Below are 24,830 nucleotides of genomic sequence, written 5' to 3' on the forward strand. Positions count from 1 at the left end.
GTCTTTTTTTGATTGATGTTTTAAGTAGTTTCAAGTTACTCTAGCCTAGTTCTCTGCTCCTTGCCCTGGTAGCTGAGCCATAGTGCTGAAGGTAGTGGGCTGTAGTGTGCTGGGCTCTCTCTCTTGCTCTCAGGCTCACTCTTCTCTTTCTCAGTGCCTCAGTTGTTCTCCTGTGGTTCCTCAGCCTTGCAAAGCAGCTGTGATCGTGGTCCTGGTGCCCGCTCGAGGTGCAGGTTCCATTGTGGTGGCCACCCTGGGCTTGTCCTGTCGGGTGGCAGGAGCAGTTGGAGCTCCCAGAGACCAGGAGCCTCCCTGGAATCGTTGACTTTGGGGTTTGGGGCTCTTGCTGATTGCCTGGACTTTGCCACTGCCCTCTTAAAATACATATATTGAATGTCAGAGTCCCTGGCAGTTCTTTTGAATATTAATTAAGTAAATGTGCAATCTTGCTGGCAGCATTCCATTCCTCTGCCAGGACTCTCAGCTCCCTGGAGCAGGGAGGATGTCATAGAGCTCCTTGATCTGCGGCTGGTTTGCTTTCAAGAGCTTTTTCCTTTCTTTCTTTCTTTCTTCCTTTCTTTTTTTAAAACCACATTCCATTGAATTTTTTTTCTGCTTGATCCCAGCGAATTTGTGATCTTGACACGAGGACCTCCTCATATTTTCCATTACTGCTTTGTCTATAGACCAGCACGTTATTATCACTTGCAAATAAGCCCGGAGCAGAATCCCCTGGTTGTTTGGGGAGTTCCTATGGGAGTGTGGAGTGCTGCAGGCTCTGCCTCCTGCCTTTCCTCCTTGTCTCCACGGCCAGCAGCCCCATTCCTCCCGTGCCAAGGGGAATTTGTGCTGGCACTGGTAGAGCAGGCACCCGGCCAGGGCTGGGCTGTTCCCTCTGGTGGCACAGAGGATGGCGAGCTGTGGATCCCTGTGCCCTGCAGAGACTCGTGGTACCCTCTGGCTTCTGTCTTTACCCTTCTCCTTTTCTCCACGGCCAGGTTTCCCAGCAGCGGCTTACGGACCAGTAGCAGCGGCAGCCGTGGCGGCAGCAAGAGGATCAGGTAGGGGGGCCCGTGGAAGAGCAAACCCTCAGAGTGCAGGGTCAGGTAAAAGCTCTGTCGGTATTCTGTGTGGCTGCAGCTCTCCATCATTTCTCTGATTTTCCTCACACTTAATCCTGGGGACCTGAAAACAATCAATCAATCAGAAAAAAAAAATTAGAGAAAAAATAAATAATCAATCCCAACCCAAACTACAAGCAGAGGCCACGGGGGCTGGAGCACCTGCAGGAGATTGGCGTGAGAACTGCCAAAACCAGGGTAGATATTCCAATTTGTTTCTTTCTTTATTCCTTTATTGCGTTGCTTTCTTTATTTGTTTGGTTTTAAATTCGAGGCTCTAAAAGACACCCCGAAAAAAAAAAGATTAATTTGCGTTTTCAGAAAAAAAGTTTTGGTTTCTCACAGGAGGAAGCTGGGGTTGGGTCGAGGGGGTGGCAGCAGCTCTGGGTGCTCCTGCTGTGCCCAGAGCCACTGTCACCTCCTCCCCCATGGCCAGCATGGGACACCCCTGTGACAAGGGGTTGTGTCCCTTGGGTGGCATCACTTGTGCCAGCAGCACACAGCTGGCATTTCACCACCCCTGCCTGCCCCAACCCTGCTGCTTCCATGAGGAACAACAAAGCTTTTCTTCTGTCCTTCTGGAAACTTTTTACTTTTTTTTTTGTTTTTTTCCCTTAAGGGAAACAAATCGTGTCCAATTGCCGTTACTGCCTTAGGTTTAAATTCTGCTGAAGAGGTGAATGAGCTCAAGGACAGAGCTCAGAGCAGCCCTCAGTGAGCCCTGGGCTCCCAAAGCAGGCTGGGCTGGGGTCACTGCCGGGCTGGAGCTGCTGCCAGCCCCGTGTCCTGTGTCCCAGTGTCACCTCAGAGGGCTCGGGGCTGGCAGCACCTCCCAGCCCTCTCCTGGCTGAGCTGGGGGCTCCTGGAGGTTTTTCCAGGCAGTGCCTTAAGGAGGCTCTTCCCAAAAAGCCCCGACTGCTTTTGTGAGGGAGTAGGAAGGAGGTGGGCGCAGGCCCAGGTGTGTCGAGAGAGAGAGAGAGAGAGAGCCTGATGCCCTGGAGGCCAAAGAAAGACACCAGGAGAACTCCGTTCCATGCAAACTGGCACTGCTTGCAGGCTACAAAGGACTCTCTGTACCAGTTCCATCCTGTGGCATGTAGAGAGCGCCTAAGGGGTGACTTGCCAGCCTGGTTGTGGGGGTCCCCCAACTCCCAGCTTCTCCTACTGCCTCAGCACAGAGGGGGAAAAAAAAAAACAAACCAAAACACAAACCCAAACAAAACCCAAGATTGCTTTTGCATATGCTTCCAGGAAAACAGACCTCATTGTTTCTGCCTCTTCCTCATGTTTTGCCCTTCAGGTTTTGTTTTACGTGCAAACAGACCTGGTGAGTTGCCCCTTAGCAAGGCACAGAGGGTTTGGCTGGATTAACGTTGCTTCCCTGATTATTATTTTTTTTTTTTTTTAATCTGAGTGCTTTTGGTGCCCATTACAACTGAACTGAGCATTGATCAATTCTGTGCCTGAAAATCATTTGTCTTTAATTTGAGTGTTTTTTGGTTTCTCTTTTGTTGGGTTTTCTGATTTGTTTTTTTTTTCGGTTATTTTTGTTTTTTGATTTGAACTTGCAATACGAAACTAAACCTAACCCTAAATTAACAACACCCTTTCTGGCAAGTTTAAAGAGCAGTATGGTGTTTGGAAATGTCTTTTCAAGCCTCAAAATTGCCTGCCTGCACAAAACTGGCAAAAAAACCCCAAAACTTGAATCCAAAGAGCCCCCGCCCCGCCCTGAGGTCTCAAGGAGGAAGGTGGGTTTGTCACCAGCCCTGCTCACATCTGCACCAAGCCGTGGTCTGGGAAAGGGGGGGTTCTGTAGAGTCATCTCCATCCAGAGCTGGTTTTGGAAGGGACATCCTGGGTTTGCCACTCCATCAGCAATGGTAGTGAATTGTATCCAGGAGCAGTGGAGTCCGATCGATCTTGCGCTGCAGTGTACGGGCCCGATTCATTACAAGAAAAAATTATGGCTGGGGTTTTTTTTTTCCTTCTTTCCCGCTCAGTTGGGTTTTTGTTTTTCCTTCACAAATTCGCACTGCCCTCCTTCACGTGTGCCTGGTCCAAAGCACAGAGCACAGCACGGCTGGCCCTAACTGGCCCCTTTCTGCCAGGAAATGGGAAAGAGCTGGGAAACACCCGGGGCAGGCACTTCCCACCACCCCCAGCTCACTGGGAGAGCTCTGCCCAGGGCTGCTGGAGAGGCCCCAGCACAGAACAAGCATTGTCCAGGGGGTTCCTGGAAAGCATTGATGACAATCCCTGTCATCAATGTCCCCATCACTGCTGCCTCTTCAGCAGCTCTCGGGCCCCGTCCCGCCGGCTCTTCCCCACCTTCCTGGCATCCTCCGTGCCAGCACGGAGACTGAGCACCCCCAGAGAGCATCCACCTTCAGCTGCGTGTCTTGGTGTCCCCAGGAAGCTGCAGCCCTCTCACTCCCATCCCCTGGGCACTGACCACCTTGGTTTGTTTGTCCCTGGGGTGACATTTCCTCCTCTTGGGACCACCTGCATGTTTGCTGAGTCAGCAGGGAGCCTGCTGGGGGGCAGGTACCTGCTCGGGGCCTCCTCCCTGCCCTCACCCCTTCTTTTTCTATGGCAGCTGTGCCACCAGCCGACCTTGCTAGATAAAACAGGTTCTTCTGTGTCACAGCAGGTCTGTCCTACAAGCAGCAGAAAGGGACGTGCCCCTGTCCCCGTGCTCAGTGCCACCATAAATTCACGTCTCGCGTGCCGGCAGGGTGAGCGCGGCGGTGCTGCTCGCCATAAATCACGTCCCCACTCGACATCCCAGTGATGAGGTGACAGCTGAGGTCCTTCCAGCAAGACAGAGGTCTGGCCACATCCATTCTCTCCGGGTGGGGCTGCGCTGCCGAATCCCTCCACTGGTTTTGACAACCTCACCCATTCTTGTATTTTTTTAATGAATTGGGACCTGAGCCACGGAAAAACGAGCAAAGTTAAAAGTCTGAATGCTGCAAACTCCTCCTAGACAACTTCACTATCAGTGTCACGTTTCTTTTGAATCCACCTGACATGTTTTACGTGTAAAACATTTTTGTCGTGTAAATGCTTTTTTTGAAATACAGTCATTGTGGGGGGGGGGGCACATTTTCCTCTTGCATTTGACATGGGAGGGGTTCATCTGGCAGGAGAGCGAGACGAGGAAAATTTGGCAGGAGAGGGTTTTCGTTCCTTCCTCTTTGGTTCATTTGACAAGCCTGAGATTTTTCCAGTTCCCAACCTGTTGCTACCAACCATTCCTCCCTGAGGACTGGAGACAAAAGCCATAAGGCCACACTAATCCAGCCCTGCCCCAGCTCCCTCGGGCAGGCTTTGCCCGCGGCAGCACTCGGCACAGTGGGACAGCTCAGTGCCACGGCACCAGGGGCTGCTCCCCACCCCAACCCCTGGCACATCTGGATTTTGGGCCCCAGTCCCGGCTTGCCAGTGCTGCCTTTGAGCCCTGCGCCCCAACAACCCCTTACTGGACTTTATACTTGCCAGCTATAACAAATCTCGTAACGTGAGCTACTGACCTTGATGGTGAGTGTGAGCAGTTATGTTTTGTTGTTTTCTCTCTTGCTTGGTTGGGGCTGCTGTGAGAGAGGGTGTCTCTGAGGCAAACTTTCCGGCCTCTCTTACACTCGGACGTGCACACCTCCTCTCAAACACTCTTCTGAGCGCTCTCAGCGGGAAGGTTTGTCCACACCTATTAATCCTCTCTCAGTGTCCAGCTTCTTGTTAGTAGCAGCTGGTTGCATGTTTTTTGCTTGTTCGGACGAAACGGTTCGAGAAACGACTCATATCAACTCTTGAGAAATGTCTCTATTTTTTTGTACACTTTCTTTCTTTTGATGTTTTTTATTAATTTCCCTTACTTAAAAAACAAAACACCTGTCGTCCCGTAAAACATTTCACATCTCCCCTTGCCTGTTCTTAGAGTGTATGTATCTGTGGGACTGAACTAAATGCATGCACTGTAGTAGTCGTACTGGTAGCAGTAGATGTAGTTGTAGAACATGCATTGTCGAGTTGATATTACAGGCACCATCAACGCGAACGAGCGTGGCAGATAAAAAAGCAGAGCCTTGGTCTGATTGAAAGCGTAGGGATAACACAGCAAAGAGCTGCTGATGGCTTGGATCCATAGAGCCCTATTGGTTAAATCCCATTATCTGGAAGTTTAAATTGAAGCCGGCTGTAGGCAACCTACACCCTCCGTACAAGAACCCGCACATGCTGTGATGCTGAGAGTAAAACTGACCTTATTTTTTTAATTATCTTTTTTTCAAATTAACCCCCCCTCCTAGGATTTGGAAACACTTGACTATAATAACTGTATTCTCTTATTTTTTATTTTGTATCCAAGAGAACTTAGGGTATTTTTCAAATCATTTTACAATCATGGTTTCTCCATCAGCCTGTTACTCGTCCATATTAGCCCATAGACTCATTTGTTGGCGGTCGTAGACCAGATGTGCCACACGCAAATCACTCCATTTGGGAATCCAAATAATTCTGTGTCTGTGAGGCAGCTCCCCGCTGCCTGTCCTGAGCCACCGAGTGATTGTTTGTAGGTCATAAACCTTAAATCTTATTATGCAACAGAGACTCCCAGTCTAGTGATGGGTTCGTACTCATTGCCATGTCACCCAGCTTAAAGGGAACATTTTTAAATGAAGATTTAACATTTCATAAATATCAGCCTGAGGAGTTCGAGGCGAGTTCATCCTCTCTGCCACGAGCCAGCAGTGGCTTTGCTTCTCCTGCCTGGGTTTCTGTGCTAAACTTGGAAAATGCAGAGACGGCGCCGCAGTCAGTAAATCCAACAGATGGTAATTGAGATCCCGAATTAGGCTGTGGTTTATTTGTTTCCTTTGCTGCTTGTCAGAAAACATCCTGATGGGAGCAGAAAAGCTCCTCTGTGGTGTGGTCACCCCTCCCCTCCTCCCCAGGCCCTGGCCACCCCCAAACCCAGCTGTGCTGGGTGGGAGAATCTCCCTGCTCTGCTCATTAATGCACTTGAGGCAGCAAGGGCTTTCAAAGGAAATAAAATATCCAGAATGGGCTTTCCAGTGTAATTAAGGATTTGTATCTGCTCCTTACCTCTAATAGAGCGTTGAGTAAATCAAGCAAACAAGCACTGGGGCTGACACAGCGCAAGGTGAGCTGAGTGCCCCTGGTGCTGCCAGGGAGCTGAACCCTTGTGTGTGTAAAGGCAGGGATGAGGTTTCCTTGGGATCTCAATTTTCCAGGGAAATGGGAACCCGCCGTTCAATGCACATGATGAAGTGAGGAGGGTGCCTGAAAGTCAGCAGAGCCATGAATCGCGTGGGGTCGAGGAAAGCCTTGCCTGATAAACTTAAGGAAGGTGCTCTAAAAATCTAATCTGCTCATAGTTTAGCAAATTACAGCCATAAAAAGGGGGGCAGTGGTTGGTCTGTGTGTGAGGGGGGAGAGGAGCTGCCACGGGCTCATGGAGGTGTCAGGAGGAGCATTTCAAAGATCCAGCCACGAACCAATTTGGGATTTCTGTGGCTCGCTGGGAGGACTCCCCTGTGGCACAGTGGCTCTGCTGGAATTGCTCTCCCTTTTTTATTCTCCTCTATAAAAGTACATAAAGTTTAATCCTGGCTATGTAATCTCAAAAGCCAGAACCTAACAAGTGGGACCACTTGGGAGCAGCAAGGGCTGGAATTTCTCACTCCACTGGAACCGCCAGTAATTCTGTGACAGAGCCTGGCGGGTGATGCATTGGGAAATTAATGGCTGCATTGGATTTTATCCTTTGCTTATCTCCCTGGCAGAGGCAGCGTGTGCTGGGGAGCACGGCGGGTGCCCAGGCAGGGACCCCACACTGAGGGGGCTTTGGGGAGGGGTGGGAGCTCCCAGGGAAAATCATCCTGGTTTGAGTAGGAATTCCATCAGCCAGGCCCAGCACGGAGCAGCCCCGGGTGGTGAATCTGCTCTGGAGGAGCCACATCACATTCCCATGGGTGGTTTTGGCCTTTTTACTGACAGTACTGGGAGCCCTGCAGTTACTTATCTGTCTACTACCCCAAATTTTAAAAATAATAATGAAAGGTGCATCTTTTCTGTTTGGCTCAGAAGTGCTGTGCTGCTCCAGGATGGGAATCCCACAGGTCCTTCTCAGAGCAGGCTCCAGGCAGAGGAAACCCTGTGTTTTATTTTACTGTAGGATGCCACTTTTGGATCTTTTTTGATCCACGAGGGACTGAGCTTCTTCCTGCAGTGCCAGGGAGAAAATTCAGTAAATATTAAACAATTTGGTGCTGCTGCTGCTGCTCGACCTTGGCCACAGTGGCTGGTGTTTGACAGGGCACTGGGCTGGAGTCTATTGAGGTTAAAATACATCAGCTTTAATCAATAATTTTGTAATAGAAAATCTTGTGCGCTTGATAAATCATCTCCAGTGCAATTAGTGACCACCTCTGAAGTGCAGTTGAAGTTAATCTGTAGCGAATTTAGCGGGTAACTTTTAATAGTCTTTTCCACCGGGAGAATTATTTGCCACGGGAAAATGCTCCTCGGAATGCTCATCCAGAGCTCTTGAATTTAGGAAGAAATTCTTCTCTGTGAGGGTGGTGAGGCATAGGTTGCCCATCCCTGGAAGTGTCCAGGGACTTGGAGCAGCCTTTGGACAGAGGAAGGCACATGGCAGGGGCTTGGAACAACTTTGGTACCATCCAAAGCTCTGCCACAGCCAAATATCCATGTTTTATTCCCTTTCTCCCAGCAGAAGCTGGGGGACAGAACTGTTGGTGGCTGTAATTAGACTTTGCTCCCCTCAAGATGCAGACAAGTTGTTGCAGAGGTTGAAGTGGGGTCTCCAGTCCATGAGATCTTTGACCACAGGATGGTGTCTCATGAATTTTAATCCCTAACCAGGTAAAATCCTGCCAGAGCTGAGGGCAGTTTGCCTCTCCAGCAGCAGTTGCAGGCTGTTACCCATTAGTGCAACAACTGCTAACCGTGAGGCAGTGTACATTGGACTGACACACTACTGTCAGTATTTTCATGCTGATTCTCTCCCCAAATGCTTTAAAAGTAAATACATAATTACAGTGATGTTTTTTCTCCCTCTCTTCTTTCCGAAATAAAAAGCTGCCAGAGGAGCAGGGTAGTTTTTCCTTGCAGCAGATGTTGCTGTGCATCTGGCTCCGTGCGAGCTCGACAAGCACGGCGGGTTTGGAGTTGCAAAGTGGATCTGCAGGTATAGAAACCTGAGCTGTTTAAAAATAATAAACTCACACAGCTGGGGCTTTTTGTGAGCATTTCCTGATGGTTAAAAGAGGCCAGAACTCTGTGCCCTGACCACATTGGGGTGCCAGCTGCTGACACTGTGGCTGGTGCCACCAGCTCTCCCCCAGGCACTCTGTGCTGGGCAGCAACTTGCCTGGTGCAGACCCTCCTGCAGGAAGGGATGGCTGCACAGGTTTTACAGGCTGGAAACCTCTTCTGTTACCTGGACAAGCCCCCTGTGCTCCTGAGCATCCCCCCAGCCCGTGGGGTCCAGCAGCACAGGAATGTGCCCCCCAGGCAAAGCCCTCCTGCAACTATGACTTGAATTATGCAGCAAAACAAAGACCCGTTTTTTGGTTTAATTTTCCTCCTGTATTGTCTGTTATTGTACAAAAGGCTTCAATTTCAAATTACAGGAGTGATAGCCAGTTAATGTGGTACAGTGGGAGGCCGGAGTTGCTGTTGCTATGGCAATGGAGTTCGGCTCATTTGTTTTGTAGATGAGTAATTACTACGCAATTAGAGTAGGCTAAAAATAAAGGGGCCTTTTGTTCCCTCTTACTCATTAATATTAATAAAAGACCTGTCCGGGCTGTGGTAAACAATTAATGCAGATGTGGTTTCCCATGGTAAAATTAACAGCAGCTTTCACGCTCCTTGGCGTGAGGTGAAGGCACCAGCATCACCTGCCTCAGCTCTCCCTTCCTTTTAAATGGGAAAATGGTTACAAGAGGGGTCTGTGATATCCCAGCATCTGAGCTTTAGCTCTTATTTGCCAGTTGGATGGGTGGTAATAAGTGTTAAAGCTTGGTGTGCAGGCACAGACAGCAGGAAGGGCGCTGGGGTCGGCGACACAGCGAGCGCCCGCAGCCCGCCCAGGGCTCCAGGGGAACCAGCAGCAGCAGTTCTGAATGCAGACAGCTCCTCATTCATCCCCCCTGGATCACTGCCAGGCCTGGAGCAAGAAACTTGCCCAAAAGGCTGAGCACAGGCAAGGACAAGCGTGGTGCTGCTGAAATGACTCCAGCACGGCGTGTTACAAACAGGGATCGACAAAAAGGAGTGTAAGGAACAGTCCCAAGCGTTTGGTGTGAAGTGAAAAGATGACAGTACACTTAGCCTGGATATTAGGGTGAAATTCTTCCCTGTGAGGGTGGGCAGGCCCTGGCACAGGGTGCCCAGAGAAGCTGTGGCTGCCCCTGGATCCCTGGGAGTGTCCAAGATACTCCAGGCTTGGAGCAGCCTGGGATAGTGGGAGGTTTCCCTGCCCGTGGCAAGGAATGGGACTGGATGTGCTTTAAGGTCCCATCCAAACCATTCTGTGATTCTGTGATGTATGTAAACAATAATCACATCATATTTTAAATTAACTGTAAAACCAGTTTAAATTGGCAGTTAAGAAAATAACAGGACAACATTTATCTGCCCCTTTGGTTTATTGGTGAGTTCCAACAGAACTGTTGCCTGCAGGGAGGGACAGCAGAGCAGCACAGAACTGGGGCAGGGGCTGATGGATGTTCACCTGCTCCCTGCATCATCCCTGGGGTGCTCAGCACCCCTGGAAAACACCACCAGGAATTCAGGACCTCTCCAAAGGGCAAATTCCCCAGCCCAGAACCCTGAATCTCTGCTGGGGGGGCTGTGGGTGCACAGAGCCGCGTCCCTCCCAAACTGTTTAACTAATGGAGGGAATCGTAGCAGAGCCTTTGTAAGGTCGACATTTGTTTGTTGTTAAGGATCTAATTAGAAACATGAGAGGAAGCTGAATGGCTGCTTGCTCGGCTAATTAGCGACATGCACGAAGACCACTTTGAACTTCAAGGACACAAAGCTATTAGCGCTTACATCAAAAATGGATTAAACTTCTGTGCTTTTATAATGATTAAAGATGAGCCGCTCGAGAGGAAATCCTTTTGTAAGGCTGTGACAAGAGCTGGCTCCCTGGCTGCAGCTCCTACAAGCGGAGCTTTGTGTGGCCCCCGTGTCGCGCTCGCGACACCGCTGACACACGCCATGGAAAATGGGATTAGGCGATAAATATTGATCGTCGGCAAAAAAAAAAAAAAAAAAAAAAAAAAAAAATTTACAGCGGAGCTGCAAAGTGCAGTTATTTGTCCTGCTGCATAACTGCAGGAATTAGAACGGCTGGGCTTGAACGCGCTGAGTTTTGTGTCTTCTTTTCTAGTGGAAATTGGTGCGCATCAGCAGATGTGGCGGATGGATGTGTTGGGTGCAGTGCTTAGCAGAAACAGGGGCTCACACAAAGCAGTGGCTTTGTAAAACACCTGCACCAGGTGAATTTTTATCTTTTATCTTCCCTGAGCGTGTGGAAGCTGCCCAGCTCTCGCTCCTGGCTCATCTCAGGTAGTGTTGAGCAGTTGGTTTGTGTCGTGCTGCAGGAGGACACTGAGGCTGCAGCAGAGCAGTTGCCACAGGATCCCAGGTGTGTTATCACCCTGTTGTGCCCAGCTCCAGGAAGGTGGGCAGCTCTCAGCCCTCCCTCCTGGTTCCCACTCACTTCCAGCTGTAATTGCTGAGCAGAGCCAGCTCACCACCCACTGCTTGCTGTCATTACCCTGCGATATTTTGATGTGTGAAGCCGTTTCCGAAGGGGCTGCAGAGGCAGAACAACCTTTGAAAGTGTGACTGCAGCTAGAAAATAACGTACAAATAGTACCTTGTTAGGGCAGATCTCGGTGTGTCTCAGCCTCATCACCACTTATTTTGCTGATGAGCCCGACAGGCTGTTGTATTTCCCTTTTTCCCTGCAGGGCCAGAGTAGCTGCAGGGGAGGGATAACCTGGGGCGGCCTGGCTGCTCCCCGTTCTGGAGCATGTCGGGGTGACAGGGAAGGCACAGCACCCGCCTTTGATTTTCCACTCAGGCCTGAGCCAGCTGTCATCTGTAGCTCTTCACACTTGCAGAGGAGCCACATCTGCCACAGGGTTCTTAGAGAGAGAGAGTTTCCTTTTCAAGTCTGCTTGGGAAGAGCAGAGGGATGCGGGTCCCCGTGAGAGATGTACAACACGGCAGCTCTTGTCGCGACGCCAGCGTTATTTGTTTTTCTGGTTTGTCTCCCACTTTCTCTTCCAGCGAGTTGGGAGCTGTTTGTACCTTGTTATTCTCCAGAATATCTGTGTGTTTCCAGCTCATTATTTCGGAGATGTTTGTGAGCTGGAGCATTGATCTGAGCTCGAGGTGTGCCACACGCTGCCTCCGACAGAAACCACGCTCTGTGAAAGCCCAGGCACAAGGAAGTGATGCTTCCAGTGCCACAACCTGACCACAAACGAAGGGGTTTGGAGCTCTGTGAGGTGATTGCTGTAGAAAAAAAAAAAAAGAGCCTGAATATGAGCTTTTATTTCTCAGTGCTGTGCCAGTGCACTCCTGCAGCCTGAATAGGCCACTGAGAACCAGGAGCACCGATGTCTTATTTCAGACTGGCATTAATTTGTACATCCAGTCCTGGCTAAATGACATTCTGGTTGTTAGCAGCTCTGAAAAGCAAGGTACAAACTCCCATTAACTTCAGCCCTGACTGCACAAAGAATTAGCTTCGGCCAAGCGATCTGTAACATGGGTGCAGTGCTGCTAATTATATTTATAAGGCTCTGAGCACTAATGATGGAAGATTTGCATGCTGAAGTTGTGCTGGTTTATTTAAAGCACCAGCGTCACACGGTGGGTGCTGCTCTGTTAGTCATGCCTGTGACAGTGTGGCCATTAGTGCCACGCTCTGGGACACTCGGGGTCCCCAAGGAAGGTGGGATTGTCCCCACACCACTCACTGTGGTTTTGCTCTGTGTCCTCTCTGTGCTTGGGTGGTTGGAGAGGCTGGAATGGTTGGGAACAGGTGATACTCCTCCTCCTGTGATAGTCTTCTCTTAAAATCCAGCAGTAAATGGACTCAAATTAATAAATTCATAGAATCCTACAGTAGGTTGGGTTGGGAAGAACCTCAAAGACTCCCATGTCGTGGCAGGGACACTTACCACTACACCAGGTTGCTCCAACCTGGTTTTGAAATTAATGCCACCAGGGTGTGGGGCAGTCCCCTGTGCCAGCTGGGCTGCCCAGTGCCCTGCCCAGTGCCCCTGTGCCCTGCCTGCTCCCATCCCTGTTCCAGCCTCCAGTATTATTATATCATTTACTCCTTTGAGCTGGAAGATGATGTTTTGCAAGCGTGTTCTATGAATTTTTCATAAAGATAGAAAAACAGACTAATCTCGTGGAGCTTTGAGTCTTGGTGGTGGGTAATGGCTTTGATTTAAAGCATTTTGTCTTAATGATAGTTATATTGAAAATTTCCTGCTGCTTTCAAGCACGTTTAGTTATTATCATAAACATTGATGGTAGAAATGCCTGCCAAATTGTGCGTGGCTGTTTATGGCAGATGAGAGAGTCATCCAGAAATTAGAGCGCTGGATCAACAAGTTGTGAAGAAACCTGTTTGTGCAGGAATCCAGCCTGAGGCCAGTGGGACAAGGAGGGTCTTGAAGGAGAAAAGGGCTGAAGATGACCAGCTCTGGTTGTAGGATATGCTTGACAGCAGATGAAAAATTAATTTCTGATGAGAATCAGAATCAGTTATGTTGGAAAAGACTTCTAAAATGAGTGAAAGTTACTTTAATCCCACAGTGCCGAGCTCCCCTGTCCCTGCAGAGCTGCTCACCCCATGCATGGCTGCCCAGGGACAAGGAATATCCTACCTCAGAAATCCAGTGAATTGTGGTGGTTTCTTTCCCCCATGAGGATTTCCTCACTGTGCACTGTGTCAGGGAAGGCAGACACACACATTCTGCACTGCTCCTCACCTAGATTTTTTTTAAAAAATTTAAAATAGTCATATTTGTTATGAATCCCCTGCAAAGGTGTTTAAGTCTTTGGGGTTTGTTGCTGTAGGAGAGGGAGGGGTGTAACCAAGACTCCAGGGGATGATAATTCCCATCCAATGTCTTTCTCAGTCCTCTGTTCAGATACCCCTGGCTTATTTCCTTTGAAACACTGTATATTTTAGTGGTGCCTAAATGGGTTTTTTATCATCAGGTCTCATTTACTAATCCCTAAGGGCCCGACTGTCATCCCAGTGCCGTGTGAGTTCCCCTCGTAGGACAGTGATGTCAAAATCCTCACGTCTCTTCTCCTTTTCCCTTCCTCCTTCCCTTCATCATCCGTGGCTGAATTGAGTTTATTTGGGTGGGATTCCAGCCCCCAGCCTGTCGTGCTTTGCCCAGCCCAGCCTGTTTGGGTCCTCGTTAGTGTAACGCTGCTCGTAAGGCAAATGTCAGCAGGAATCCTGCCTTAGAAATTTCTCAAGAGTTCATCCAGGGAGAGTTTATCTTTCAGCAATGACCTTTCTTGTTGAACACGGATTAAGGTGCGAGCAGGGCCTGTTGTGAGCGTGGCAGTTTGCAGGAGGAGGCTCTGGATGCACATCTCACCCTCCTGCCCCTCCCTCAGCCTGGGCTGCCAGGCTGCTCTGGGTTCCAGCTCTTGGCTCCTTGACATAAATCACTTGGCTGAACGTGGAGAAGCATCTCACACGCATGTTAAATGGGGATAAAGGCTCTCTGCTGGAGGATGGGTTGGTAATAAAAGCCTCCCTGCTTGAAGAGGTCCAGCTCTGGCTGTGCCAGCCCTGCACAGCAGCTCCCAACTCCACCAGCACCAATATTGGCATTAAAAAAAAGCCTTGCTGGGGCTGCTTTATGAACCCACATTTTTTATATCATTCTCACTTTCCCTCCCTGCTTTTCAGTGCTCCCCAAGCCACTGTGACACTGAGGACAGTCAGCCTGAGCTCCCCAAAGCCTGTCCCTCTGGCCTGCAGCAAACGTTCACCTGCTGATCAGAATTCACAGGCTCAGAGTCTTTTCTGTAAGAAAAACCACAGTAAATCCTTAGTGAAGCAAGCAGGACATTAACCTGCCCTGTTCATCACTGCCAGAGCTCCTGGCTGCTGGCCCTTGATCTCCATCAGCACAGGAAGGAGCTTCTGTAGCCCAGAGGAGGGAGGATCACTGGGGCTGAAGATAAAAAAAAAAGGTGGTTGGCTCTGACTTAGAGGCACATCTAATCTTTTCCACATCTCTCCTGACCTTGATCTATCACAGGGCTTCCTGGGGACGCTTGGGAGTGTGAATTTTGCATAGAGGAAGCCTTTGAGCTGGAGGTGTTCAGGCACACTGAAGTTGCCCACTGCAGGATGGATTCCTGTACAGTTGGCTGGGAAATGGGACCTGAAATGTGGATCCTTTGCTGCCAGCACTTCCTGAGTGCTGGCAATTCTTGGAAGGGGAGAAGATGGCCCTGCCAGCCCTCAGTCAATGCTGAATCAGGATTCATGGTCAGCTCAGCCCAAGCCCCTGCTGGGACCAGGCAGGGAGTCAGGCTTTGCTCCTGCTCCTGGCATCAGGTCACAGTCAGTGGTTTCCTCCCCTCCATGGGCAGCACAATCCCCTGACAGTTTTTCAGCATCAACCTTCCAAACATCTGCCCCAATTCCTGTTCTTGCCATGGAAGGTTGGTGGCATGGGGAAAGTCTCCCAATTCCTTCCAGCCTGCAAGGAATTAATGTCAGTGCTCTGCCATTCCCACAGTTCAACTTCTGACAACCTCCAGTGTGAGGAATTTCATCATTAGGATACAGGTTTTCCAAAAAGTATTAACTTTTCTTAGCGATGCAGTATCTGGAGTTTAGAGGATTGCAGGCATTTTTCCTTCTTCCTTTTAGTCTCGGGGTACTCAGGTTTGTGTAAAACAAACTTGTTTCCAGGTAGTTCTTGCCAGAACACATCAGGATTTTTGTGTTGGGGAAGTTGTTCAGGGTCCCTTTGCTGTTGTGATGGTAAAGGTGCCTCTGGCCCCAGGTGAGCTCACCTGAGCTCCTGGAGGAAGACAAATACTTACCAACTAACCATGGCTGAGCACATCATTAAAATACGGCTTTCTGAGGCTGCTGAGCTCAGAATTATGGGAGCTTTCTGTGTCATTTATAGGGCCTGGAACGAAGTGTTGGCTCTGGAAAAGCTTCCAGCTTTTTCTGTGGAGTTTTTCAGACACCACATGGAGAGGTTCCAGGGCATCCCAGCCTGCACACAGCCTTTGGCATGGCCCATTTTCCCTCCTGTGGGCACTGTTGGAGTGTTGAACCCCTGGTCCATAGATGAAAAATCACCTTTTCATTACCCACCTGAATAACCCATTGCCAGCTCTTCCTGCAGGTGTGAAAGCCTTTACTTCCAGTCTTCAGAGATGGGAATGAGAGTGGCCGGGGTGGGATGTGGGGTGAGTCTCTCTGGTTCCCCAGTTGGTTGTTCTGGAGGTTTCTGGTGCTGTTGAGGGGTTTGCAGGAGTATTTTACTAACAGGATGCTCCTGGCTGTGCCATGTCCCGCTGTCGCTCGGGGTTTTCTGTGTGACTTGGCAGGAAAATACACATCCATTTTATTGAACCAAAGGGAAGGAAAGGGGGGAAAAGTGCTGGCTTCTAGTAATAAAGGGCTTTGGAACATCTCAGCTGGATATTTTTCTTCACGAGCGAGAAGGCCAAATGTTATCTTGACATTTAATCTTTAATAATAAAAAAAGGCTCTTTGTTTGCCAGCGAAGTCCAAAATCTGTTTACTCTCTCATGCCTTATTTCTTTTAACTTGCTAGCTTAGATGTCCTACTTACCCTCCCCTGCTACCAGTTCAGAGCTGTGGTGAATCATTTATTGTCCAGAGCTGACTTCCCTGTCACCACAGAGCCACCAGCTGCCAGGTTTACTTCTCTTGACCAGTTCATTCATTGGAGAACTGGGGAGCCTTTGGATGGATGATGCAGAGGAAGGGGCCAGGGCAGGAGAGGTGCAGGCTGTGCCCACTTTGGTGAGAGCAGGGGGCTCACTCCAGGCTGGTCTCCAGGCTCAGGAAAACCCTGTGGTCAGTCCATGCAGCTCCATGGCCACTCCAGACTTTATAATTTCAGTGTTTAATGAGGATTGTGAGACGCTGGCAGCCAGAGGAAAAGGCTGAAGGGGCAGCCTGGAGGGGTGGAGATGGAGGTGAGGGGGTCTGGGGCAGGCTGGGCCATGTCTGGTCCACTGGCCATCGTGTCGTGGTGCTGCCCATGGTGGGGACACTGTGGGGACACTGTGGGGACAGTGGGGACACAGTGGGGACACAGTGGGGACAGTGGGGACACGGTGGGCGTGGGCAGACCAGGCTCCCTGTGCCCCCTTGCAGGGACCACCCAGGTGTAGCTCCAGCTTCCCGCAGCCATCTCCATCCAGCTCCTCCCAGTCCACTGACTTTCCTTTCGCATTGAAACTTCTTCCTCATAAATTCTACATCCAAGAGCAGCCGTGAGAAATGCCAGAAGCCTGATCATCTAACATGCTTTAATATCTAAATTTCTTCTTCAGTGTCATTCTTATTTACATTGTTTTTCTTTCTCAAAAAAAAAAAAAAATTAAGGGAGGAAAAAAATTAAATTTTCTTTTACTTCCACATTAGGAGGTGAGTTGTCATCCACCCTCTGGAATTCTTTTTTGCTTTTGATCTTTATTTATTTGTTTAATTTTTTGGTTGATGTCCCAAGCATGGTTTTGGAGACGAAGGTAGGTCTTCGTTCTCCAAATCAAAAGGAAAAAAAACCTAAATAAAATAACACTCTCCTTGGTCATATTTAAAAGAGAAAAATCCAAACCGTTCCATTCCATATAATTTAAAAAAAAAAAAAAAAAAAAAAAAAAGATAAAATCAACTATTGAACTATTTCTACAGCTTACTGATCTAAAAGGGCGGGTTTTTTCCAAAAGTATCGAATGGATCCAAAAAAAAAAAAACGATTTTCCTAGACGTGATTCAAGTTATTTGCTGTCAACATTTTAATATCAATATTACCACAATGTGTAGTCTCAAACTAGTTCCTTTGTAGTTTGCATGGGATGTGAATGCTGTCTCGGCGTGCCCAGACCTAGAGAACTTGTTACTACTGCATGAGCATCAAGTCAGATGTTGAAAAATACCTATTATATTTTGTGATAATTTGGTGAAAATGAGCACCTCCAGTCTCTGGTTGCAGTAGTGTGTTGAATGATCGTTCTTTTTTTTCTTTTTTTTTTCTTTTTTTTTCTTTTTTTTTTTTTAAATTATATATATCCATATATATATTTTTGGAGCTCTAAGCTTCGTAGTAGTCCGGGCTGACTTCTTCTCCAGTACTTGCTCTCCTCTCGCATGGCCTTGGTTAAGTGTTAGAATTTGGGCCTAGGCTGTTTATTCTGGTGTTTGGCTTTTGTAATACCCGGTGCATGCCCCGGCGTCTGGCCTCATACCCAGCTTTATTCTCTGCACACCAGTCTTGAATAGCTACAGTGCTCAACCGAATTTTGGCGCACCCGCTTCCCCGGCAGGCTCCAACCCAGCGCGGCCAGGAGGATTCCCCGGGGCCAACAGCCCCGGGCCCGTCGCGGATCTCTACGGCACGGCCAGCCAGGACTCCGGCGTGGGTAACTACATAAGCGCCGCCAGCCCGCAGCCGGGCTCCGGCTTCGGACACGGCATCGCCGTAAGTACCCCCAGGGGGATGGGGAGTTCATTGTTGGGGTGTGGGAGGGGGTCTGCTGGGGTTTGGGGTGGTGGTGGTGGTCCCATGGTGAGTGCGGTCTCTCGGTGACAGAACCTGTGAGCCATGCCTGACGCGCTGCTCCTTGGAATGATGGCTAATTGTCAGGATATTCCAGCTGGAATGGTTAAGGTTGGAAAAAATGCCCTGAATCCAATCAATCTGGCCTTAGAGCAATCACCAAAAATGCCCAGAATCCAACCAATCCAACCTTAGAGCAATCACCAAAAACTCCCAGAATCCAACCAGTCCAACCTTTTAGCAATCACCAAAAATGCCCAGAATCCAACCAATCCAACCTTTGAGCAATCACCATGTGGAGTGATCACTAATTAGCAAAATATTCCAGCTGGAATTGTTAAGGTTGGAAAAAATGTCCAGAATCCAACCAATCCAACCTTCGATCAATCACCACCTTGTGAACCAGACCATGTCACAAATTCCCATGTTTCCAGGGATGGTGACTCCACCCGTTCTAGTGATTAATCAATCTTACACCAAAGAGATTTTTTTTCCTGATATCCAACCTGATTTTCTCTTGGTGCAAAGACTCCTTGGAGCCATCTGCAGCCAGACATGGCACATCCCAAAGGGCAATATTTAATAAATAATGGGATTTAAATCCCTGCTTGTCCATATGGGCTTCATATCAGCCCAAGTATCATCATGGCTGATGCACCCTTTGACAGGCAGACCAACAATCCCTGCTCCCACTTAATGAGCAAAATTAACTGATTAATTTGGCTGGTGGGACGCCCAGCAGGGGGACAGGACATGTCCTGCTCCCCTTGACCTGCTGGCTGAGCTCTGGGGCAGGTTCTGAGCGAGGGGCCGCGCTGGCCGTGGGGTGAGCGCAGGGTCTGCCGTGGCACTAATGAGGGCACAGATTGGCTTAACCAGGCTGCTCGTGGCTGTGTCACTGTGTGTGAGCATGAATGGGGCTGGCCATTGACACGGGGGGTCCTGCCCTTTTTGGGGGGCAGGCAGGACTGGGGTTTGATCTCCTGGAGGATGAGGAAGTGCAGAGGCTCCCCCGAAGGTCACTCAGACCGAGAGGAGAGCTTCACTCCCTGATGGAATTGGATGGGGGGAGAGGGAGTGTAGTGCAGACAAAGTTCCCAGAATTGTTATTTTTTTATTGCCAAACCTTCTGCCTCGGTTTGTGCTCAATTCCCATCCTGGGCTCTGCCCCTCCCGTGGTCACACCACGGACTTGACAATCCCTGTGGATCAATTCTTGCACAAACGTGGAATATTCAGACTGCCACCTCTCACCACTTACAACACCTCTTAGTTCCATTTTTCACCTAAAAACCTGTTTGTGCTTGAAAACGTGGGCACTTTGGTCTCAGCAACACCTGATTTTTCAAGTGATAGGACACCAGGTCTAAGCCTGGGTATCCATATTTGTCTGCACTAACACTTCCCAAAGAACTATTTTATAATTGACTTGCAGATTGGCAGCCTCTTAATTCCCCCAATAACTGCAAAGAATCCCATAGCTTTTATTACATATGTATTTGTTTAACACTCTCCATTTACTAACCCTGGTTTAAAAAATAAAAAAAAAAAAAGGGAGAACCCTAAAGCTTATTTTTTTGCACCTGGGGGAATGAGAAGATGATGGTCTTGGAAAGGTGACCATAGGCTTGAGCACACTGGTGACCAGAACAGCTCTTGGAAATCCCTATTCATGCTGGCAACACAGTCTTTCAAGTTCCTTTGATAATTTCTTGGCAAAAAAAAAAAAAAATAATAATCAGCTGTTCCCATGTATAGAGACTGATGAACTTAACAATTGTACAATTTTAGGGACCTTTGATTGCAACGGCTTTTACAAATGGATACCATTGAAACGTTACACATGGTTGGTTGCCATCTCACTTGGAGGTATTACAGTATATCCCATTTGTACTTTGTGCTGAACTACCATCTCCCCTATATTTACTTTTAAGTGAAACGATTTTTTTTTTTTATCTTCATTTCGTCTTTCCTTGGCCTTTAATCATTCCTTTCTGTGATTTGTGTTACTCAGATCAACCTCACGGGCTGGAAACTGGAAGACAAATCCAAAGCTAAACCCCCCAAAAGTCACTTTTTCATCTTCAGGGTGCTTCATGCAGTAATTTGAAGAGGCAGAAAACCCAGAAAACTGTGGGGAATCACCCCCAGTGCCAGCAGCCAGGATCCCAATGGGATCAGAGATCTGCTCCCCATGCACTGGTTTAAAAATAACCCAGCCCCACTGCTTTATTACTGAGAAACCATCACTCTTAATTAAGTCCTGTACCAAATATTACAGCTAAAAGATAACATTGTAACTTGTAACCATAGAGCAATTATCAAGATTAAAAAAAAATTAAACCTGAGCAAATTAAATTAAAGGCATTACCTGAGCACCACCACAGCCCTGGATCGCTGCCAGTTTCCTACCCTTTGAACTAAGCTCCAGTTAATTAAATGTTTAATTTTTATTTTTTATTATTATTTGGCCTTTGGCATATTTCATCTTTGCAAACAAATACTCTTAACGCTCGGAATTGGAATAGATTAGAAAATGCAATGAAAAGCAGAAGTTATCCCAATTAAATGGCAGAGGTTTGACTCCAGAGCTCCGAGCCCGGACAGGCAGCTGGATGTGACAGATTTTATTTCCCTGCCTCTTGCCCACCACTACATGATCAATGCTGCATCATTTACCTTCAAAAATCAGTCTATGAAATCAGAATTAAAGTTAGTCAAGGGGCTGGGAACTGTGGAAAATGTTCAGACACTTCAAACTACATAAAAATAGATTTATACCTAAACACTAGTGAATAAAGAGGGGGTCTATTTACTCTCCATCTCAGAGACACACAGCAGTGTCCTGAAATTGTTCTGTCAATTGATTTTGCTCCACCAAGGAGTGTTTTTTATAGAAAAAAAAAAAAAAAAAAAAAAAAAAAGCACCATAAACAACTCTTGCTTAATCCCAGCTATTACTTGCACCTCGTGGTGTCTGTTGGCCGATCAATTTGTCAGGATCCCTCCCTTTTCAGCCTTTGGAATGGTGAGGTGGTACCCGGGGCCAGCTGGAGCCCGAGCAGAACATCATCACTCAGGCTAATAATGCAGTGACTGCCAGATTGATGGGCTGTAATCACTCCTCACTCCGCACAGCCCATCACTGCAGACATCACTGACTGGCCAGCGCCGAGGCTCACACCATTAACGACTTCAAAACAAAGTGCTTTTAATGTTGCTCATTACTAATTAAAATGGATTTTGAGAGGAGGAAATGAGCCTTATTATTAATTCCTAAAGGAACGCTGAGTTTGAAGCGGCTGGTCCTGGCATCTCCTGGGGCAGGGATCAGTTCCCACATCCCTGCAGGATGTTGCTGGGTTTGGGGATGGGTTTTGGAGCTCATCCCAAAACAACCAGGGAGCATTGCCTGGCCAGCCCTGTGAGCAACTGCCTGCAGAGCCAGTGCCCTAAATATTTATATCTCTTTTATAAATCTATATCTCTTTTATACATTTATATCTCTTTTATACATTACATATCTCAGCTTTAAGCACTGGCAGGGACGGAGCGTTTGGAGGCTGAAGCTCCAGTGTCAAATAAATCCTGGCTTGCCTCAGTGTGCCCAGGTAAAAGTTGTCACCTTCCAGGGACTTCAGAGAAAGCTCATTTTAACCAGAGAAAGCTCATTTTAACCAGAGCTGTGTGAATTCACGGTGTAACAGATGCCTGAGGAGCCGTTTTTGCCCTGGCCATGCATCAACTCACATTTTACTGTCCCTAAACCAGCAGAGCCCCCAGTCCAGGCTTAGCTGGGATGGAGCTGGAAATAAGAGCAGGGAATCCATGAGACCCCCCTCTCCTTTGGGGGCTGTCCTGGGAACAGCCAGTCCAGGGTGGCTGCAGAGTGTCTGCAAACACATTTTTTTGTGGGTTTTTTTTTTTTGTTAAAAAATCCTAATTTACCTCAATTAACTGTCCCTCCTGTCCCATGTGTGTCCCTGTCCACCTTCTCCCCACGCAGAGTCTCTCTGGATGTCCGGGCAAGACAGGGCGAAGTTTCTGAAGGGCCCCACGGTTGGGTGATCTCATCAGACTTTGAGCACTACATCATCACCACCATCACCACCATCACCATCATCACCGCCAACGCAACCTGGAGGTGGCACTCGAAGGACTTGGGTTGTTTAAAAAAAAAAAAAAGAAAAAAAAAAAAAAAGAAAAAAAGAAAAAAAATCTCTCTCATCATCTCATGAATCTGCTGTACTATAAAAACAACAGCTTTTAAAAGTATGTATATAAAACCCATTTTCTTGTTGGTTTTATTTTCTCGATGGGCTCCCCCCCCACCCCACCCCACCACATCCCTCTTTTTAAACCTCTCCAAACCCACATCTTTTCGTAGCCCTTTTTTGACATAGTCTCGTAGCCACATAGAATTCTTTGTGTACGTAGCAAGAGCCTAACCATAGTGTAACTGTTATATTACCGAGTTTCTTTTTTGCTTTTTTTCCTTCCCACCTCCTCCTCTTTCTCCTCCTCCCTTCTGTTTTTTGTAGTCGTTGTTGCTTAAAGGATGCTGAGATGGTGACAGGGGGCACGGGGGGCTGGCAGGGCACGGGGAGGGGGGGAGCAACAGGTTCTCTGGCCCTTCTTTTCCTTTTCCTCTTAATTCTCTCTATTTTCGGCAATAAGGAGAGGGCGACGGACTTTCTGCGCGTCCTTTTTTTCTATCTAAGTGCTTTTTTTCTTCTTTTTTTTTTTTTGTTGTCGTCGTCGTCGTCGAAAGAGGTGATATTATAAAAGGTTTTTTTTTTTGAAATTGTGAGTTCTGAGAAAAAAAAAAAAAAAGGAAAAAAATAATAGTAATAATAATAATAATTAATAATAATAAAAACGCTGTAAATACGATTCCATTAACTACATAGAAACTTATTAAGAAAGAGAAAAAAAAAAAAGAATACAAACCTATTTTTGTGATGGAGTCAGCCTAAGGCAGTTTCTCTAGGAAAAAAAAAAAAAGGATGGGGAAAAAAAAAAAAAAAAAAAAAAAAAGACAAGGAAAGTTGTAGCCTTTTGGAGCTGCTGCCAGAGCTGGCCCAGGGGGGTTTGTGCTGCTGTGGGACCCTCCCAGCTCAGAGCAGCAGCTTCGCTCTCACACGTGCACAGCTGACACAGGAACAGGCTTAGTGGTGGGTTGATTTTCATTTAAAACCTGCTTTTTTCCCAAAAACTGATCAAGAAGCTACGATTTTTTTCCTACTTAATGCATTTACGGTTCAAAGCACACCTTTATTTTGGTTTTAGAGTTGGGGTTTTTTTTTATCTTGGTTGTTTGTTTTTTTTTTTTTAGTCATTGTTTTAAACTAGATCAGCTTGCTGTCCAGTCATTTCAGCTGCTCTGGGCACCTGAGCAGTGTCCAGCTTGCATGGTTTCCTTTATTATCCATCACTTTCTGTATTATCAAATTAGAAAGCAACTTTGGTTGGTTTTGATTTATTTTCTTTTTTTTTTTTTTTTTTTTTTTGGGAATACCTCAGTGCTACAAGTTTCACCCTAGAAGCAACGGAAGATTTTAATTTATTGTAGTTGTAAACAGAATTTAAAAAGAAAATAAAAGTATAAAAAACATCATTGCACTGTGACTGGTAGGGGAAAAACTGACAGTTTCCTATTTGCACATGTTTAATATTTGGCTGTTATATATATGGTCCTCTGTTGGGGGAGGAAACTTATGAAGGATATTTTTTAATTTAATTTTTTTAATATTGGTAAATAGGCCTGCAACAGCAAACTAGAAGTACAACAATGGTAGGTGGCATTAAGAACATACTGTAGTGTGGATATATTTCTTCTTTTTTTAACGTAATATTTGACGAGTTTTATTAATATTTTTTTAAATTGTTACGTTTATAAATTTGGTACTTTAGGTACAGCCAGTATAAGACACTGAATGCGACATTTGTTAAAAAAGAGCTGCTGCACTCCTATTTTTGTAAATTTTACTAACAAGTAGACTAATGTAGACATTCAATAGACAAGGTAGAGCAAAGCATCTTTAACAAAACAAGGCACCATACTGCTAACCGAAAGGAGAAACCTTGTTTTTTCTTGTTTTTAAAAAAAAAATAAAAAATCATGCTTTTTATGTAATATTTTAGGTTTTTTTTTTTCTTATTTCAGAACAACCAGGTTTAAGCAAAAATGCTGGACGCTTTTTAAAATCTTGAGACTTGATCAAGTAATAAAAAAGAAAAATAAAAATAAAAACCGAATTCTTTAAAAAATAAAAAGGTTTAAAAAAAAAAAAAAAAAAACCTACTACTACTACGAAAAAACCAAATTCCCTGCGATATTCAGTGTGCAAAGTCAGGGAATTTTTTATTGCTATTTTGTCAATGTTGATGATGTACTGTACTACCAGTTGGTTTTTTCCTCTCTCCATTCCCTGTCACCTCATAGAATATTCTTTGTTGATCATTGTTGTATGTTAATAGTGTATAAAAATGGCTTATCTTGTAAGAGTGCTGTCCTGATGGTAGTGTAGTGAATTTTTCCCCCACCCCCTCTCTTTCTCTCTTCCCTCTTCTAGTACATATTGGTAGGTGTATCGTAATTAAGGTTAAAAATTTAGATGTAGTTATTCAGATTTAGGACCAGTAAGGATAGAACTTTCTCTTATTTAAGAAAAAAAAAAAATTGCTAATAATTTTGGGAAGGTTTTCCTTTTTTTGAGTTTGTTTTTTTTTTTTTTCCTTCTGTGCTTTTTTTTTTTTTTCTCTCTTGTTTATTATTTTTCTTTTGTTGATCTGATGCGGTTTCAACTAACCA

The 24,830-nt window shown here is 46.8% G+C and overlaps 1 protein-coding gene across 6 annotated transcripts in view; it reads left to right on the forward strand.

Annotated features, from left to right (window-relative positions):
• MSI2 (musashi RNA binding protein 2) overlaps positions 1–24,316 on the forward strand; it is a 202,715-nt gene extending 178,399 nt beyond the window's left edge. Inside the window, exons 11-14 of one of the 6 annotated variants that reach the window (XM_083875246.1) lie at positions 999–1,106; positions 17,730–17,938; positions 19,808–19,885; positions 22,023–24,316. In XM_083875246.1, coding sequence (XP_083731372.1) covers positions 999–1,106; positions 17,730–17,938; positions 19,808–19,849 — 359 coding nt within the window. In that variant the 3' untranslated portion in view covers positions 19,850–19,885; positions 22,023–24,316. Of the gene's footprint in view, positions 1–998; positions 1,107–2,421; positions 2,791–17,729; positions 17,939–19,807; positions 19,886–22,022 lie in introns of those variants that run through there. The other 5 variants (XM_083875249.1, XM_083875248.1, XM_083875250.1 and 2 more) reach the window with 5 other exon arrangements.
• The last annotated feature ends 514 nt before the right edge of the window (positions 24,317–24,830 follow it).

This window comes from Zosterops lateralis (genome assembly GCF_965231275.1).
Source record: "Zosterops lateralis genome assembly, chromosome: 19".
NCBI classification, from domain to species: domain Eukaryota; kingdom Metazoa; phylum Chordata; class Aves; order Passeriformes; family Zosteropidae; genus Zosterops; species Zosterops lateralis.